Source organism: Pithys albifrons, chromosome 25 (assembly GCF_047495875.1).
Source record: "Pithys albifrons albifrons isolate INPA30051 chromosome 25, PitAlb_v1, whole genome shotgun sequence".
In the NCBI taxonomy this organism is placed as follows: Eukaryota; Metazoa; Chordata; class Aves; order Passeriformes; family Thamnophilidae; genus Pithys; species Pithys albifrons.
Genome location: NC_092482.1, coordinates 2,080,047 through 2,099,062, shown reverse-complemented (window position 1 = coordinate 2,099,062; position 19,016 = coordinate 2,080,047). Strand labels below are relative to the sequence as shown.

General features: G+C 60.4%; 2 protein-coding genes across 5 annotated transcripts; one reads left to right on the top strand and one right to left on the bottom strand.

Annotated features, from left to right (window-relative positions):
• Positions 1-3,806: 3,806 nt before the first annotated feature.
• Positions 3,807-15,052, bottom strand: NFE2L1 (NFE2 like bZIP transcription factor 1). 4 transcript variants are annotated; one of them, XM_071577100.1, is made up of 7 exons: positions 14,980-15,052; positions 14,076-14,306; positions 13,186-13,679; positions 8,842-9,057; positions 7,550-7,639; positions 7,077-7,238; positions 3,807-6,859 (listed from the first exon to the last, which is right to left on the bottom strand). In XM_071577100.1, the coding sequence occupies exons 3-7, from the start codon at positions 13,675-13,677 to the stop codon at positions 5,534-5,536; spliced, it is 2,286 nt and encodes a 761-aa protein (XP_071433201.1). In that variant the 5' UTR covers positions 13,678-13,679; positions 14,076-14,306; positions 14,980-15,052; the 3' UTR covers positions 3,807-5,533. The 4 variants fall into 4 exon arrangements, with proteins under 4 accessions (XP_071433201.1, XP_071433200.1, XP_071433202.1 ...); XM_071577099.1 differs by lacking the exon at positions 14,980-15,052 and adding an exon at positions 14,468-14,739; XM_071577101.1 differs by lacking the exons at positions 8,842-9,057; positions 14,980-15,052 and adding an exon at positions 14,468-14,740.
• Positions 13,992-18,138, top strand: LOC139682631 (basic salivary proline-rich protein 1-like). Its single transcript, XM_071577103.1, has 2 exons — positions 13,992-15,278; positions 15,862-18,138. The coding sequence occupies exons 1-2, from the start codon at positions 14,690-14,692 to the stop codon at positions 16,338-16,340; spliced, it is 1,068 nt and encodes a 355-aa protein (XP_071433204.1). The 5' UTR covers positions 13,992-14,689; the 3' UTR covers positions 16,341-18,138.
• The last annotated feature ends 878 nt before the right edge of the window (positions 18,139-19,016 follow it).

The window sequence follows — 19,016 nt, the reverse complement described above, 5'->3', positions numbered from 1 at the left end:
GGGAGTGCAGATGGATACTGCTTAATCTTCAAAGACCATCTCAGCAACCCACAGCCTTCTTCCCAATAGTGTTAACTCTGCATTTTTACAGCGTAGCATGTGTGTAGGTCTCTCTTATTTTCTTTTTCCTCTTTTTTTTTCCTTTTGCTATTTACTGGTGTATCAGTTTTGGGGGGGGGGAAACTGGGAGGGGAGGGATGTGGGGAAATCAGGCTTATTAATTGGGGAGGGAGATGAGATCTGGTGACAACGTTCCAGATAGTTTCCAGATCTTTTTTTTTTTTTTTAAGGAACATAAAATCAGAAAAGAAATGAAAAGTCATTAAAAAAAAAAAAAAAAAAGGAATGGGGAGAGAAGCCCAGTGTTGCTGACAGAACTGGGGGAGACAGGGACAGAGACACGAGACTGAAACTGTGAATGTCCAAATCTCCAGAGCTGAGAATCCTCCAAACCCTGCGAGCAGTTTTCAGGGGGAGGAGGGGGTTGGGGTGGGAGGGGTGAGGGGAGACTTGTGAAAATGCAAACTTGTGATTCGTATTGTCCTGCAGCAGAACTGCCAGTTCCTGACACATGCATTGTATGGGGAGGGGGGGTGGGGGGATGGATTTTAACCCTTTTCTACCCTTCTTTCCCTTCTAAGGTGCTATTTCTCAAACAAAACTGGGGAGGGGGAAAGAGACTTCTGACCACTTGTTCCTTTTCTCACCTTGATTTGCGTGTCCAGCCAGCAGTGTAGGGAACCCTTTAGCAGGGGGAGGGAGAGGAAACCAACAGCAGCACAAGATAAAAAAAAGAAAAAAAACCCCAAACAATTCCACATTGTCCCCAAAGTGAAGGTTTGGAGGAGCCACAGTCGGCGCTGGAGCCGCCGGGTCCCCCCACCCCTTCGGAGGGTTGATCTCTTTTATAAATTAGATTTATTACAAATACTGAACTATTTAATGTCTGGAGTCACGAGCCCCACCAGACTCCTGGCACCTCCTCGTAGGGTGGTATCTAGACTTGCATTGTACAAACCTTTTTTTAAGAAGCATGTGTTTAGGTTTCTGTGAAAACGTTGTTTAAATGTAAAGTACGTGTTTGGATTTTAACTTCATACCGAGCTCTGTCAGTTTTTTGTCTCAATAAAATTTTAGATTTATAATCCTGATTTTTATTTATTTATTTATTCATTCATTCATTCATCTTCTCTACCTTTCTCCTCCCTCCAGCTCTCTTTGGGCAAGGGATGAGTGACCAGGTAGAGCAGGACACGGAGGGAAGGTGCTCCCTGAGCCAGGTTAGCTCAGAGTCCAGGATAGCTCCCCATGGAGCTTTGGAGAAGGTGGCAGCAGGTTCTGGAGCAGCTGGTTCTGATTTATTTTGGCTTCCATCTGGAGGAGAGAGGTTTAGACAGAGCCCTGGGTCCAGTCTTGCCGTGGAGACAAGAGGAGTAGCTGATTGGGACGTGGTTTGGTGTAGGAAGATGCTGCTGGAGGGTGTTCCCAGCCAGGATCCAGCACCAGAGGGGGGTAAGTGACCTTTAATTCTGTTCTCATCCAAACCTGGAGCAGACATGGTGGCTTTGGATGGGTTTCTAAACCTCTGGCAGTGGTTTTGGTGTTTGGCTGGAGATGGAGGTGGCCTCCCTTTGTCCCTGGAGTGGATGTGCTGAAGGCCTTGAGCTCCTGGGCATGAAGAGCACAGTCATCCTGTGTTCTCCAGTGGTTCCTGGGAGAGGATGGTGGTTCCTGACTCAGGTTCTGGAGTTTTCAGGGTGCAGGATTGAGCAGGAAGGGTTTGGGTGGAACAGGGGCCTCACCAGCCCCTCAGTGACTCCCAGAGCTGCAAAACTGCAGCCAGGTGAAATCCAGGTTATTTGTGCCAGCACAACCTTTACCCAGCAGGACAAGGAGATGCTGCCCTGCCCCAGCAGCAGCAGCAGCAGCAATTAAACCTGGATTAATCACCAGAGAGGGACAGGGTGATGTCCACTTAATTGAGCATCAGAAGCTGCAGGTCCCAGGGGAGCTCCAGGAGATCAATCCAGGTCTCTGGAAGATGCTGGTTGCTCCATCCAGGGGGTGGGATTGTGGCTGAGGGCCCTGGTGTGAGCTGCAGGATTTTGGGGACTTGTTGTGACACCTCCTGAGAATCTCAAGCACAGGAAAATGACCCTCGTGCTGGCGGGACATCTGTGGTGGTTTTCCCTGGGATTAGTGCTCCAGGTTGGAGCTGGAGCAGGGCAGGGAAGGGCAGAGGAGCTGCTCTGTCCCCCCAAAGCCTGGGCTGAGGGCTCAGACTGGACCCTGGATCAAAGGGCTGGGCTGTGGCTCTGAGCAGGATCAGAGCTCCGAGGCCCTGCTGGAAGCCAAGTGATTCCTGCTTGGGAATAAAGGGCTGCACTTCACCTGATTATGGGCTGGCAGGTGGCCCGAGCTGGGGGAGGGACTGGCTGAGCTCCCTCTGTGCTGGGCTGGGCACAGGCAGGGAGCCAGAGCGGGCCTTTGTCAGGCTCCAGAGGCTCCCTGGGAGCCTCCACTGGCTCTGCTGGGCTGGTGGAGCACAAGGAAGGACCTGTGTGAACAGAGACAGGTCCTGGGAAGGGCAGGGAATCCTCCTCAGACCCCCACGGCCCTTCTCTGCTCCCCCTCAGGGGAGCCAACCCATTCCCCTGAAGGAATGTCTGAAATAAAACCCCTGGAGCCCAGGAGGGGAGAAGGAAGCCCTCAGAGTGTGGGTTTAATGCTCCATATTCCCCGTGGCTGAGCTGGCCCAGCCTCAATACCAGCAGCAGCAGCAGGAGATGGACCCTTCCAGTCCCACCTGGAGAGGTGTGAGCCACAGGAAAAGGGCATATGGCCCACGGGAATGCCTGTGGGAGATTGTTGGGAAGCAGATTGAGAGCTGGAATTGTGATTGTGGCTGGATCTTCTGGTTGTGTCTGAAACTCTCAGAGAAAAGGGGTCTGCAAGTACAAAATACATGAAGAGCAATACATGGAGATAAGAGGAATACATGGAGGCACCAGGATGGCATCCAAAGTGCCATTCCACACCAGCAGTTCCCAGGAGCAGTTTTCCATCCCCAGCTTGTTCATCCAGGCCTGGTGTGGTGTCTCCTGCAGGGCAGAGCCCACCCTGGCTGGGACCCTTCCCAGTACCACCCAAAATGCCCCTCCAGGGGCTCCACTGCAGGATTGAGACATTGGAAACGTTCCAGAGATGGAGGGTTTGGTGTCCTCGCTCCTGGCTGGGATTTATCCCACAGGGAGAGGGACAGGGCAGGATCTGGGATACAAACACCCCCAGGATTGAATCAACTTCTGTTCAGTCTCCCCCCAGACCTTCAGGGAGGGTGGGATGTGTGGAACAGCCACTGGACCTGCAGAGGGAGGGGAGGCCAATGGGAAAATAGGACACCATATCCTGGGAGTCCAAATTCCAAGGAGAGGGATCGGCCTCAGCCTCAGGCCTGGCAGCACTTTGGGTGGCTTCGACCCAGGGACCCCAACTTGCTCCACACAGCTGCAGTTCTAACCAGGACCACATTTTCCTTGGATTTCCTTGGATCCTGCTGTGAAGGAAGGAAGGAAAAAAGCAGCTGAGGCAGAGCTGGCTGTTTCCCACAGAGGAGGAGCTTTTCCTTTTCCTTCTCTTTCCATCCCCTGCAGGACAACAGCGACTCCCTCCCAACCCACTGCTGGAACTGGAGCTGCTCCCAGCTCCGAGCCAGGAGCTACTGTGGGGGAGAAGGTCCCTGCTTGGTTTCCCTGCCATGTTTAATCATAAAAATATAAAATAAAAACCCATGGAGCCAAGGGTGGTACAGTGAATAAGCCGTTTTATTTTTGTCCTGTGCTCACACAATCTCTCTTCTTTCCCTGACAGGTCACAGATCATTAAAATAAAAGTTTCTAAGAGGAAAATAATTTAAAACATACGCACAGGGCTCCCTTCCAACCTCCCCACACCCACAGCTCCACCACTTGTGCTTCGTCTCACACGTCAGGATCGGGGAGTTGGGGATGGCAGAGCCCGCCGGGCTCTTGGCAGGTCCCAACCACCCCTCAGTGCACTCCCAGATCCAACTGCTTCTCCCAAAACCTGGGGCAGCTGCTCCAGGCCTCCCTCCTGCCTCTCCAGGTGTCCTTCCCTTGAGTGACCACCCGAGTCTGCCCTCTCTCTCCCCAGATCCTGTGCACAGGACTGGCTCGGAAAAGCCATTTTTAAGCTTTATTTTTTTTTTTTAGGTTGCTGGTAAAGTCAGAACACTCCCAGCTGTGCTATATGGAAATACAGCTCTAGGATGGTCTCCCTGCGGAGACCGACAGTGATCAAGGCACTACCCCCACCCCCCTCCTGAAAACAAAGGAAGTCAGACCAACACCTTGGGACAGAAGAGAATCCTATAATGTGATCACACGGTTACAAGGAATCTTTATGGCAAAGAGAACATTGAGCAGCTTTGAACGTTTGGGCTTCTCCCTTTTTGTTTTTTTTTTTACTCAACACAAGCACTTCTAGATCCTAAAGGGGGGAAAAAATGGGGGCTGATGCCCCAAAAAACCCAAGCGCGGTTACGGGACAGGGACCTACAGCTGTCTAAGGCTCTAAGTGACAACCCACGGCCTGGGGTGGGATTGGGATCAGGATCCCACCACTCTCCTTGTGCTGTTGGCTGACCCAAGGGGGCCTGGAGCCCCCCAAATTCTTCCCCAAGCAGTTCCCCAGGCAGTCAGTGGGAGAAGCCAGGGTTGGCATGCAGGCTCTGCGTGCTCCGAGGGCGCTGGGGACACGGATCCTGCTGGATCCCTTAACCCTCTCCAGTCCCTCTCCCAAAATCCTAAATCTTCCCCCTCCTCGAGACATCACAACTCCTCCATGCTCTCTCCCAGGATGGTTCTCCCCCCTGGGAATGGTGTCGTTCAGACTGGAAAGGGTTAATGGAATTCACACCACTTTGTGTTTTCCATGTGTGCACTGGTCTGATCTAGGAAGGGATGTTGGTTAATCTGGAATTGAGTCAGATTGAATCACACACACCGATGGCAAAAAGGGTTCAGGAAAAGGAAAGGGGGGGAAAAAAAAAAAAAAGGAGGAAGAAAAAAAGAACAAAAAACCAACTACCTGAAATCACAGAACTTTGGAAGTTCAGAAAAACGTCTCTCCTATAACTTGTTTTTAAGTTCATTCGCTTAAATTTCTTTTCTTATTTAAAGCCAGTTCCTAACAGTAGTTTTTCCACCTCTGCCAACCTCCCCACCAGCATTGCCAGCTCGTCCCTGCGCTCCAAGGCTCCCGGGTTGTGGGAGGCTCCGGGCTGGGCAGTGCGGGGTCCGTCCCTCCCCACGCCCGGGGGTGGGTGTGGGGGAGCCCCCAAACCTCTGCCCGCGGCTCCCGCAGCGTCCGGCAGCGCCAGTCCCCGTGTGTGGTTGAGAAGATATATCGGATAAGAAGGCATGAAAGTTCCTCTAAAAGTACTTCCAGGCTCAGCCCTTCTCCAGTTCTCCCTTGGCGAGTGTCCCGCTCGTCCGGCGGCGCCGGCTCTGCCTCACTTCCTGCGGTCCTTCTGCTTGCGGTCCTGCCGCCGGGGCTGCGGCTCGGCCGCGGCGCGCGGGATGAGCAGCACGGTGCCATCGCTGCCGTACTGCAGCGCGTACTGGCTGGGCGAGTAGGGCCGCCCGTTCTCGTCCCGCAGCCGCCCGAACACCTCCTGGTACAGGCTCTGCACCTTCTGCTTCATCTGCCGGATGGACTTGAGGAACTCCACCTTCTCCCTGAGCAGTTTGGACTTGTCGCGCTGCAAGTCCTCGACGTCCCGTTCCAGGTTGAGGATGGTGTCCAGTTTCCTCTTGCGGCAGTTCTGGGCAGCCATCTTGTTCTTGCCGCGCCGGCGGATGTCGCGGATGAGGCTGAGCTGGGCCTCGCTGAGCTGGTACTTGGACAGGAGCTCGTTGAACTCCTCCACGGGCAGGTTGATGATCTTGTCGTTGGTGAAGGGGATCTTCATGGCCCTGGCTCGGTGCTCGTCCCGGCTCATCTGCTTGTCCAGGAACTCGGACGGTTTCTCCTTGCTGCTCTTCTTCGCGGCGCTGGGAAGTTTGGGTTCCTCGGGATCCAGGGCCCCCGGGGCCATGTTGTAGGTGTGGTTGTGGCCAACGTGCTCCAGGTAAGGCAGGTAATGGAGCTGTGCCGGGTCCTGGTAGCTCATGCGGCAGAACTTGCTGTACTCTGGCTGGTATCCAACCGCCCCTTCTGCTTCCTCGAAGTCCACGTTTTCCGAGTCTGAGCTGTAACCAACAGCCCCTTCCTCGGAAAACGAGGAGGAGGAAGAGGATGAGGAGGAAGAGGATGAGGATGAAGAAGCTTCCGAGCTGCTCAGAGAAGCAGGACTGTGGCCAGAATCCAGAGAAAGACCTGAGTCGGAATCAAACTCCTCTTCCAGCTGCGAGGCCTGCACGGGGTTGAAGCCCTCCTCGATGGCCAGGTCCATGAGGCTGATCTCATCCAGCATGGCCTCGTCCAGGAGCCCTCCCAGCGGGTCGGGCAGCTCGGGCCCGGCCGTCTCGTTGCCCGTGCTGTTCATCTGCGGCGGGAAGAAGATCCCGCTCAGGTTGGTGGAGCCGAAGGTGCTGTTGAGGCCGGTGGAGTTGTCCGGTGTCAGCTGGAGCAGGGCCGAGCCACCCGCCATGGAGGGGCTCTCGATCTCGGAGCTGAAGAGGGAGAAGTCCTGGGAGCAGCTGCCCAGCGAGGCCTGATGCAGGCTCACGTTCTGGTTGATGGGGGTGCCGGGGGCCAGGCTGTAGTTGGACGCCAGGAGGTCTCCGCTCGTGCCGCCGAACAGGCTCTCGGCCGTCGTGGTGTTCACTTCCATGGCCTGGAAGAGACGTGGGAACAGCCTGGTGAAGGACAACCTTCCATGTCCGAGGAGCTCGCCCTGTCCGGCTGCAGCAGGGCGAGGACAGCAGCAGATGCCACACAGGCACCACGGTGTCACCAAACCACGGCTGGGGGACCAACCCCAAACCACAGCGGAGCCAAATTCACGGAGCACCTGGAGGCACAAACCCCTTCCCACCCACTCTGGAGCTCACCTGCATCTCCATGATGGACATGAGGTCCTGCCACTGCTGCTCCAGGTCGAAAGGTGACTCTGTCTCGGCGAGGAGGGGGGACAGCAGGGTGGGGGGCCCGCCCGGGGCCCGGCTCTGCCCGGGCACGGCTTCGCTCAGGGCGGAGACATCCGCAGCTGGGAACTGACCACGTGAGGGGAGTCAGGGCTGGAGGCTCGGGATTGCAGCCATCCCCCATCCCAGCGCCCTTCCAACCCTGCTCCCAGCCAGCGGCTCGTGGCTATTCCTGCTCTGCCACGGACTAATGAGGAGCAAAGCCAGGAGGCTTTAATTAATGGCGACCCACCCCCTCACCGGGTGGTTTCCTGGAGTCCCCTGAGCGGCCAAACCCAATTTGCTGCTGGGGCTGCAGGAAAGGTGCGGGAGGCACCAAAATCCCAGTGAGTGAGGCAGGGAGAGCCCTCAGTGCCTCCAGATCCGCCCCATCCGCTCACCTCGGAATTCTCCCCGAAAGGGAAGGTGGCCTCCAGCAGCCTAAGGCACTCCTCCAGGGACAGGGCTGTCTGATCCTCCGCACCGGGCACCTGGGGGAAGGAAACACAAGGAATCGTAGCCTCGGGATTGGGGAGGTGGTGCTGAGGAACGAGCTCCTTCCAGCAGGGCTTTATTACAGCGCATCCAAAAAAGAGCCAGAGGCCCCACCCAGTGCTTCTTCACAGGCTCCATCCTCCTGCTCCGGGGAACGGGAACGCGCCGCCGCCGCTCCCGGAGAGCCTCCCCTCACCTCCTGCCACGCAAGGACTCGGCGCAGCCTGAGGGGACTCTGCGGCTGCCACGCAACCCCGAGGCACAGGGACAAGGCGCAGGGACACAGGGACAAGGCGCAGGGATGGGGGGACGAGGCGCGGGGACGGGGGGACGAGGCGCGGGGACGGGGGGACGAGGCGCAGGGACGGGGGGACGAGGCGCAGGGACGGGGGGACGAGGCGCAGGGATGGGGGGACGAGGCGCAGGGATGGGGGGACGAGGCGCAGGGATGGGGGGATGAGGCGCAGGGATGGGGGGATGAGGCGCAGGGATGGGGGGACGAGGCACAGGGATGGGGGGACGAGGCACAGGGATGGGGGGACGAGGCGCAGGGATGGGGGGATGAGGCGCAGGGATGGGGGGATGAGGCACAGGGATGGGGGGATGAGGCACAGGGACACGGGGACGAGGCACAGGGACACAAGAATGAGGCGCAGGGATGGGGGGACGAGGCGCAGGGACACGGGGATGAGGCGCAGGGATGGGGGGATGAGGCACAGGGATGGGGGGACGAGGCACAGGGATGGGGGGACGAGGCACAGGGACACAAGGATGAGGCGCAGGGATGGGGGGACGAGGTGCAGGGATGGGGGGACGAGGTGCAGGGATGGGGGGACGAGGTGCAGGGACACAAGGATGAGGCGCAGGGATGGGGGGACGAGGTGCAGGGATGGGGGGACGAGGTGCAGGGATGGGGGGACGAGGTGCAGGGATGGGGGGACGAGGTGCAGGGACACAAGGATGAGGCGCAGGGATGGGGGGACGAGGTGCAGGGACACGGGGACGAGGCACAGGGACACAAGAATGAGGCGCAGGGATGGGGGGACGAGGCGCAGGGACACGGGGACGCACAGCCAGCACCTCTCCAGCACCAAACCCTCTCGCCCACCTGGGCAAAGCCCTGATCCTGCGGCTTGGAACGGCCCCCACAGAGCGTCCCCGGCAGCGCAGCCCCAGCCCAGGTGGCCCGGGGTGTTACCTGCGCAGGGAAACTCTCCCCGGTCTCTCCATCAACTAGCAGGTTTCTATCCAAGACCTCATTCCCTGCACTCCTCCAGCTGTCCCCGCGCTCCCTCCCATCGCTCAGCTCTTTGTCCACTTCGCTCTCTTTCTGACGGTGGCTGTAGTCAAAAATCTCTCGCCCAGCGCCGAGATCAATATCCTGTCTCCACAGGATGTCAATCAAATCGATGTCCTGCAAGACAGACCACATTTCCTTCAGCGCTGGGCTGGGGGGTCCCCGCCCAGCGAGCCCCCGCCCCCGTGCCCCAGCCCGCAGCCCACCCGGGGAGCTCCGCGTCGCTCCTCCCGGGGCTCAGGCGCTTCCCGGGAGCGGCTCTGCGGGCTCCGCATGGCCGGCCCTGCCCTCCCCGCCGCCCATGGCCGCCCGTCCGCCGCCGGGGGAGGCGGCGGGGGCCGCCCGGGCCCGCGTCGCGGCGGTGGCTGCGCCGTGCCCGCCTTGCATCAGCCCGTGGTGCCATCCCGGCCATTTGCATAAGGGGTGGGGTGGCAGGAAAATCCCCGCATTCCCACCCACCTGATGCAACTTGAGCCGCCGCCGCCGCCGCCGCCGCTACCGCTGCCGGCCCCTTCCCGGGCGCCCGCAGCCCCCCGGTGTCCCCCCGCATCCCCCGCTGCCCGGTACCTTTCTCATGTCCCCAGCTGCCGCCCGGGCCGCGGCGCACGCCGATCATGGTCCCCGGGGGAGGAAGAGGAGGAGGAGGAGGCGGCGGCGGGGCGGGATGGCCGGGGCGCGGCGCCGCGCACGCATCGCCGGCCGGGGCGGCGGCGGCGGCGGCGGCGGCAGCGGGGGGAGCCGCGCTCCGCTCCGCCCCACCGGCCACAGGTGCCCGCGGCCCCGCTGCGGCGGCCCCCGCCCCCGGTGCGGCGGATGCTGCTGCTGCGGCCGCTGCGGCGGGCCCGCGGTCGGCGGGGCCGGGAGGGGCTCGGGAGGGGCTCGGCGGGGCCGGGAGGGGCTCGGGAGGGACCGGGAGGGGCTCGGTGGGGCCGCCCCCCCCTCCCCTCCGCTCCCGCCCCCCCCCGCGCCGTTCCCGGCTGCGGCGGCCGCCAAGCCCCGCCCCCTCGGCCAAGCCCCGCCCCCGCCCCGCCGGGATGCGGCGCCACCGGACACGCCCCCTCCGCCGACGGCCCCGCCCCGCCCCGGGCGGTGTCCGCGGCCAATCAGCGCCCGCGGGGGCCGCCCGCTCGGCCAATCAGCGGCCGCGCGGCGCCCACCGGGCCGCGCCCCCGCCCTGGCGCAGCGGGGCCGCCCCCCCCGCACCGCACCGGGCATGGGCGGGGATGGGGACGGGGACGGGGACGGGGACAGGGGGGCACCGGGACCCCCCCGGACACCGCCGGGGGCGGGGGAGGCCACGCGGCCCGGGGTCACCTTGGCTGCTGCCCGCGGGACACCCCAACCCGCAGCGAGCGACCCCAACCCGGAGGGCGCGACCCCTCCCCGGAGCTGCCCCGGTGAGACCCCTCCCGGTGCCCCCCGCTCCTCCTCTGCCCCCGGACACGACGGAAAGCACAGCACAGCCCCCCGGGGCCAAGGCCAAGTGTAAGGAGATCCGTGCCGGGGCGGGGGGGCCGCGGGCTGAGCCCCCGCAGCTCATCACATGTCCCGCGGCCGCGTATTTTTATCCCGGTGTTGTGGAAACGGGCCCCGGGCACGGAGCCTCCCGCCCTCCCCACCCCCAATGCTGCAGAGGGAAGCGCCCGGGATTAATCCCAGCTTTGTCTTTAGCCCGGCAACCACCCGGCATCAAAATGTTGTTTGGGTTTTTTTTTTTTCTTTTGGTTTTCTGTTGGTTTGGGGTTTTTTTTTCATCCCTGTTTCGGGTGAGGCCGTGGCAATGCTGCAACGCCCAAAAAGCCACGCACAGCATTCCCGAAATTATTTATATCGTCCCTATTCCCCCCCAGCAAGGTCGTGCCTGGCCCAGGGAGTCGCAATGTGCCAGGAAAAGTCATGGAAAAATTTAAAGCCCGGCCCCGGAGCCATCTGCAGATCATCACCCGCCCCAGGCCCTGCAGGTGCCTCCCGGGGAGCTGCAGAGCTCACGGGATATTCCCCTTGGAAAGGTTTGCGGCTGCTCCGGGTTAACCAGGGAGTCAAAGACACCAAAACCAAAAAAAAAAAACAAACACCCCACCCTAAAAAACCTTAAAATCAGGGTGGTTTGGAGGTGGCAGCAGCGAGTTGGGTCTCGCTGGCCCCGGGGGAGGAGGGCGCAGGGATGGTGTGACCGAGTGACGTGGGAGCCAGACGGGATTTCCTGGAGCTGGGCCCTGGCAACAACACCCTCCCTCCCTCCCTCCCCTCCTGTCCATCCAGGGGCTTGGGGAAAAACCATGGAAAACAGACACCCAGGAAGAGCAGGGATGCTGGAAGGCCTGGGATCAGGCACGGTGCAGATGCAGATCTCCCCACCCTTTCCTGAAGGAGATTCCCAGCCTGGCTGGGAGTTTCATTCCCTGCACATCCAGGCCGAGCTGCAGCTGCACAGAGGCCTCTGGAAAACAGCAGCCACCGGCCTTTCACCTCCCAAATCTGCAGCATTTCTCCCCAAAATCTGGCCCCTGTTTCCCCACACCCCACTGGGAAGGCTCCCCAAACCCTCAGCCAGGAATCCCAGACGTGGGAAGGGCAGCAAAGCCTTCCAGGAGTGACCTTGCACAAGGCATTTCATCACATCTTTCGCCATTCCCGAGACAGGGAATTGCCTCTCTCGATTCTCTGGGAAGCACCAGAAGGTGGGAGGGTTTGGCCTTGTGTTCTCTGACCCTCTGACACCTCCAAGGTCAGTTGCCAACCCAGAGTGGGATTTTCCCCTCAATCCCACAGCCCTGCAGAGCCAGGAGACCCCCACGGGCCAGGAAAACCTGCCCAGAGGTACAACCAGGACACCATCCCACTGCTCACCCACCAATCCCAGGCCCAAAACAAGCACCACCTTTGTCTGTGCCACTCACTCCCCTTCCCACACCCATCCCCACACCCCATTCCCATTCCCTGCCTGCTGCTGTGCCCAAGCCACATGACAACAGCTCCCAGCATCCAACTGCCCCCTCCCTGCTGCAGGGACAGAGCTGGCACTGCTCAAATTCCACTCCTCCCATGCCCAGACGTGATCTGGGAAACGCCAGAGCAACACTGGAAGGATCCAAGGCCAGGAACCAGCACTGACCCTGGAAGGATCCGAGGCCATGGATCAGGATTGACACCCCTCACAATCCTGGAAGGACCCAAGGCCAGGAACCACCACTGACCCTGGAAGGACCCAAGGCCATGGATCAGGATTGACACCCCTCACAATCCTGGAATGACACAAGGCCAGGAACCAGCACTGACCCTGGAAGGACCCGAGGCCATGGATCAGGATTGACACCCCCCACAATCCTGGAAGGACCCAAGGCCAGGAACCACCACTGACCCTGGAAGGACCCAAGGCCATGGATCAGGATTGACACCCCCCCCAATCCTGGAAGGACCCAAGGCCAGGAACCACCACTGACCCTGGAAGGACCTGAAGCCACGAATCAGTACAGAGACCCCCCACAGTCCTGAAAGGATCCAAGGCCAGGAATCACCACTGACCCTGGAAGGACCTGAAGCCACGAATCAGTACTGAGACCCCCCACAGTCCTGAAAGGATCCAAGGCCAGGAATCACCACTGACCCTGGAATGACCTGAGGCCAGGGATCAGCACTGACCCCCCACCACGACACTGCAAAGATCCAAGGACAGGGATCACCACTGACACTCCCTCACACCCCACAGAGCCACTGGACAAAGGGAGCATTGCCAAAGCCAGAACAGCAACTCCAAGAGCCTGGAATTGCATCCCGGCCTTCCCAAAGGTTGTGCCCAGGCAGGAAAAACAAACCACTTTGCAGTTCACCTCTCCCCACCCAGCTGGGATGAAAACTGAGCAGGGAACACAGATCCTGGACAGGCTCCAGCCAAGTAACCCAACCACCTGCTCCACACCTGGGCTGGGGCTGTTTCCCAATGCTCCTGTTTATTCCCCAGCTGGATTTCTCAGTTTCCCAACACCGAGTCACGTGGGCACTGCCCCCAAATCCCCCTCCTTTCACTATTCCTTTCAAGCCAAAATCAAACAAACAAAAAGGGGGGGAAAAGAATCACCCTGGAATTACCCCCGGAGCGCTGAAACTGATCCCTGAGCCAGGATTGCAACATCCCTAAGCAGGGACACACTTTCCCCAAGTGCAAACACAAACAGTATGGCAAATTCCAAGCTCCCAAATCCCAAAAAAAAAAAAAACCCACAAAAAGAAGCAGCTCTTTCCTACCTCCTTGGTCAGGTCTCCGTTGGCTGGCGCAGCCACAGCTCCCAGATCCTCCAGCTCTTCCCCAAAGCCCTGCTCGGCTCCGCTCTCCCTGACGGCGCTGTCGGTGCCGCCGCCGTCCTGCAGCCCCGAGCCCGCCCCGGGCTGGCCCCCGGACACGGATCCCTCTGGATCCCGGTGCACCAGCCAGGCATTGACCTCGGTGCTGGGCACCTGGATCCTGTCCAGGGCCCTCACCTGGTTGAGCAGCCGGCGGGCAGTGAAGTAATAGTCGAGGTCTACACTCTTTGGGTGGATGCCATAACCGTCCAAGGTGTTCCGCAGGTTGTGGAACTGGGTCTGGGTGTAGGCAGAGCTCTGGCCCAGGATGATCTCCCGGAGAGGCGGGAGCTGGGAATTCAGGTAGGTGTCCACGTCCACACGGACCCCGATGAGGCTGAGCAGGATGGTGAACTGGATGAGGCCTTCGGTGAAGTATTTCTTCAGAGAAAGCATCTCTGGTGGGAGAAAGACAGGAAAGAAATCCAGGTGGAATGTTTGGGAATGAACAAGAACAAGGTGCCAGCGGCGGGTGAAGCCTCCACACAACAGGTTGGTTGGGTTTGGCTTTGCTCTGCCCCACTTTCAAGCAAACAAAATAAAGGGGTGATTCGTGTTCAGGGCAGTGCTAAAAAAAACCAGGATGGTCTTTAAGTTTAAAGAGTGGTCGAGGATTTTTCCTTCAGGAGGGTTTTGTTTTCCTTTAAAAATTCTGGAATTGGTGGTTGGAGAACTCGGGGAAATCAAAGACAAACCTCAAGAAACAACAACTCTCCCCGACAGCTCCACCCTCCCCTTTCCCTTTGTGTTTATTACCCAGGCCATGCAGAGACATAAAAATCCATGTGACTTACTGTCCAAAAACTCCACATACAGCGACTTTCTCTCTCCCTCCCTAAATCCCCACGCTCAGGGTCGGGCTCTGCTCCTTCCAACAGCTCCTTCTTCCCCTCTCCTGCTCCAGCCGCTCTTCCTTCCCCTCTTCTGCCCCCGAAGCTTTTTGAAGGAGCCTTTTATGAGTCAAAGGTCCCGACCATGGGAAGGTCCAAAGACTCCTCCGCTCCCGGCTGCGATTTCATCAGCAGCTGAAATGTAACCAGAGAGCGGACCCGGTAAGGCACCGCGGCACACCCTGCCCCCGGCGCTGCCCCCGCCGCCTTCCCCACGCGCCTTTTCCCGGGAAAACCCAGGGAATTTCGCCTCCCCCTGCTCTCCCCCTGCCACACGACACCCCCGGCGGAGTTACCTTCGGTGGCAACACTGTCCGCGCTTCCCCTCCCCGAGCTATTCTTAGGCCGGTGCGTCAACTTCCCGCTCTCCCAAGGAATCCGGGCTCCCTCTCGCTCCCTCCTCAGCCCCTTTTCCAGCCCGGCCAGGGAGGGGGTTCCATAAAACACCCCCCCGAGCGCTGCCGGGCCCGCCCCGCTCCCACCTCCCCGCAGCGGGGGCGGCTCCCGGTGTGCCGGGGATGGGGGTCCCCAACAATACGACCCCCCCAAATACCCCTCTCTCTCTCTCTCCCTTGTCCCCCCCACCCCAACCCCGCTCCAGGCCCGCGGGCCCTTTAAGACCCCGCGCTCCACGTGACCCGCTCCCCGCGCGCCACGTGACCCGCCCCACCCGCGCGCGCGCGGCCCCGCCGCTCTCCCCCCTCAGCGCTCCGCCCGCCCCGCCATCGCTCCCCGCACCTCCCCCGCACCTCCCCGCACCCTCCGCCGCCCGCACCCTCCGCCCTCCGCCCCCCGCACCCTCCGGTACCCGCCGGGCTCCGCCGCCGCTCCGGCCCCGCCGCCGCTCCCGCTCCCCGCCCCGGCCTCAACCGCCCCCCCCCCCACCCCGCCCCGCGCGGCGGCGCCTCCGCCAATCAGCGCCCGCAGAAGGAAGCGCCGCCCAATGGGGAGGCGACGGCGAGGCGTTGGTCCCGCCTCCTCCCCGGGAGCTGCCTGGATGGACAGACGAGACGGCCAATAGAAGCGCGGGAGACCCTCGCCCTCCGGAGCGCTGCGGACCAATCAGGGAGGAGGAGAGCGAAGAGCGCGTCCCGCCCCCGCTCGGAGGTTGAGTGGCAGCGCGCTCGTCCAATGGGCACGCGAATCGCCCCGGCGTTTCTACCAATGAGGCGACGAGCGGAGGCCGGCGCGTTTTGAGTGGCAGCCGCGCCCACCAATCGCTGCGAGGCAGCGGCACCGCCCCCTTCGCCCCGCGGCGGTCGCCATGGCAACGCTCGGCCCGGACCCCGACACGGCCCGAGGGGGTCCCGGTGACACCCCCGACACCCCCCGACATCTCCCGACAGCCCCGACATCCCCCGCTGGCCGAGGGGACTCCGAGCAGGCCACACGTCGGCCTGGAGGCGGTTCTGAGGCGGCTCCTCAGCCCTTGTTTCCCTCTGGAGCATCGCAGGGCCCAGCCCTGCCAGCCACAGCCCCTGCGGACGGCGATGCTCGTGATGGTCCCGCGGGTCCCCAGAGCCACTTGGGGACACCCTGGGAGGGACATTTGGGACGGTGGTGCCCACCCTGATGGGTCCTGCGTGGGAGGTGCAGAGCTGGCCCTGAGCCCGGCTGTGATTCAGAGCTGGGCTGGGAGCCCTTTGTGCCCGGCCCTGTGCTAATTAATTAAACATCTCTCATTCCACAGGCCAGCAGCTGCCCGGCCACGTTCCATGCCCAGCACACCCTTTGGGGTGGAGGAAAGGGATGTCTCCAGGTCGCTGCTCCTCACCTGTGCCAGCCAGAGGTGATTCCAAGGGGCTTGGAGCAGGATGGGGCTCTCCAGTGCCCAGACAGAGCTGGCACCTGGGAACTGCTCCCAGCCACCTCCTGAGGGCTGTCCCCATGTCTGGATGTCACCAAAACAGTCTCCCTGTCCTTGGGTCATTCCAACACTGCTGGTCATGGATTAACCCACCAACCAGTTTGAGTCTGACCAAGGAACTTTGGCTCGATGGCTTTGGGGACAGTCAGAAGGGAGGGAAAGGCTGTGACTCTTCCCAATCACCTCCCCACGTGCCCAAGGACCTGCTCCCAAGCTGGGATGTCCCCCTGGAGCTGCAGGAGAGGAGGGCACCAGGCCCACCCTGGCACCAGGCCCATCCTGTCCTCACCTCCCTGGGCTGATCAGCCCCCAAACCCACTGAAATAACCACAGAGCAGGGCCAGTGTTCAAACCTGTCTCGTTTATTTGGCCCTTCCCACATGGATCCATGTGGGATTCCTGATCCAGATTCCTGCCCAAATCAGTGCCAGCACCCACAGGGCAGGCAGGAGGCACAGGCAGCACCACCCCTGTCTGCAATCCCAGGAATCCTCTTCCCTGCCCCAGAAACCTGCTGGGACAAACAGGATGCCAAAGACAATAGTTCATCAAAAAAAAAACAAAACATGGAAAATCAGCGTGGGCTCCAAGCAGGGTGAGGTTTCCCAGACTGGGGGTGTTTTCTTCAGGCTTGGAACAGGGGGGACAGGCTGTGTGTCCCCCCAAAAACCTGGAGAGCTCCAATGCTGCAGTCTGGGATGCACCCAGGGAGACAGGGATGCAGCCAGGGAAACAGGGATGCAGCCAGGGAGACAGGGATGCAGCCAGGGAGACAGGGATGCACCCAGGGAGACAGGGATGCACTCAGGAAAACAGGGATGCACTCAGGGAGACAGGGATGCACCCAGGGAGACAGGGATGCAGCCAGGGAGACAGGGATGCACCCAGGGAGACAGGGATGCAGCCAGGGAGACAGGGATGCACTCAGGAAAACAGGGATGCACTCAGGGAGACAGGGATGCACCCAGGGAGACAGGGATGCACTCAGGAAAACAGGGATGCAGCCAGGGAGACAGGGATGCACCCAGGGAAACAGGGATGCACTCAGGGAGACAGGGATGCACTCAGGAAAACAGGGATGCACTCAGGAAAACAGGGATGCACTCAGGGAAACAGGGATGCAGCCAGGGAGACAGGGATGCACTCAGGAAAACAGGGATGCACCCAGGGAAACAGGGACGCAGCCAGGGAGACAGGGATGCACTCAGGAAAACAGGGATGCAGCCAGGGAGACAGGAATGCACCCAGGGAAACAGGGATGCAGCCAGGGAGACAGGGATGCACTCAGGGAGACAGGGATGCACTCAGGGAAACAGGGATGCACTCAGGAAAACAGGGATGCACTCAGGGAGACAGGGACAGCAGGGAAAGGGCTGGGAACAGTCAGAGGAAGGTGTTCAGGAGGCTGAAAGTGCCCAGATCTGGGCGATTTGGGGTCATGGGTTTGCTCTGCTCCAGCTGCTCCCTGTCCTTAATCTCCTCCTGGAAAACAATCCATGGAACACCCACGGGAGTTGGGGTGTGGTTGTGCCACAGCCAGGAATTTCCATGGGCACGGCCCCACGGAGAGCAGAGACCCCAACTGCCTCTCAGCCCATGGCCCCTGGGCTGGAGATTTGGGGGTTCTGCCCACTCTGGGTGGGCATATTTGGGGCTGCTGCCCCCTCCAATGCCACCTGAGGGTTCACAGTGGGGCTCAATCACTCCAGGGCTTTATCCTGGCTCCAGTTCCACTCCCTGGGGGGAAATGGGGTCTCTCAGCCCCCCAGAACTCTCCCAAAGCTCCCCAGGGCCATGGGCAGCTTCCAGCTGGGAATTGGAGCTGGGCTGCCCCTCAGGGGTTATTTTTAGTGCCCTCCAGGACTATTTGGAGGCTGGCAGGTGTCCCTGTCCCTGTGCCCAGTCCTCCCCCACCCCGTGCTGGCATGGAGCCCCTTCCCCACTATTCCCATGGGAAAGTACTCCAGCCCCAGAGCAAATCCAGGAGATTTGGGTGCAACTGGTGAGTCATTGGAACATTCCCTGCCAGGAGAGGTCAGGGAATGGGGCAGGGACACAGGGAGGGGGGGCTGAGCCCCATGGGTGGGATCAGCTGGGATATTCCAGGACTCCCTTTCCAGGTCTGGTATCCACCCCCACCATTAATAATATGGAGAGAATAATTAGGCACTAATAAAGGAGAATGGATTTGTCCTTCCCACTCACCCCCAGCCACAGCTGAAGTTTCTCTCCCCAGTTCCTGTTGGGGCTGGTGGGTCCCCGATGTCACCCAGGGGGCCTTTCCCTCCTTGGTGTGTTTCCATTGGAAACAAAAACAACATTTATGGGGCTTTGGTTAAATCTCAGTCCCTGTGGATTGATCATTTCAAGCCACCACATCACAACGGGGTCCAGGGTCTGTCCCCTGGGCCTGGCAGGGGGCTGAAAACCCCCAGAACTGCCCCACACTTCCTGAATCCCCCCACCCTACAGACCCCCTGGGACACCCAAAGTTAGGGACCCCTTCATTTTGGGGTCACCCCCTTCCTTGGGAACCCCACACCCTGCAGACACCCAGACTAGGGATCCCTTGATTTTGGGATCCCCCCTTCCTGAGAACCCCCCACCCTGTGGACACGCAGCCCAGAGACACCTTAATTTTGGGATCTCCACTTTCTTGGGAGCCCCACACCCTGCAGATGCCCCCCACCCTTGGAACACAGTCTAGAGACCCCTTGATTTTGGGATCCCCCCTTCCTGAGAACCCCCCACCCTACAGACACCCCCCAGCCTTGCGACAGAGCCTGGGGACCCCTTGATTTTGGGGTCACCCCGTTCCTTGGGAACCCCTCATCCTGTAGACACCCAGACTAGGGATCCCTTAATTTTGGGATCCCCCCTTCCTGAGAACCCCCCACCCTACAGACACCCCCCAACCTTGCGACAAAGCCTGGGGACCACTTGATTTTGGGGTCACCCCTTCCTTGGGAACCCCCCAA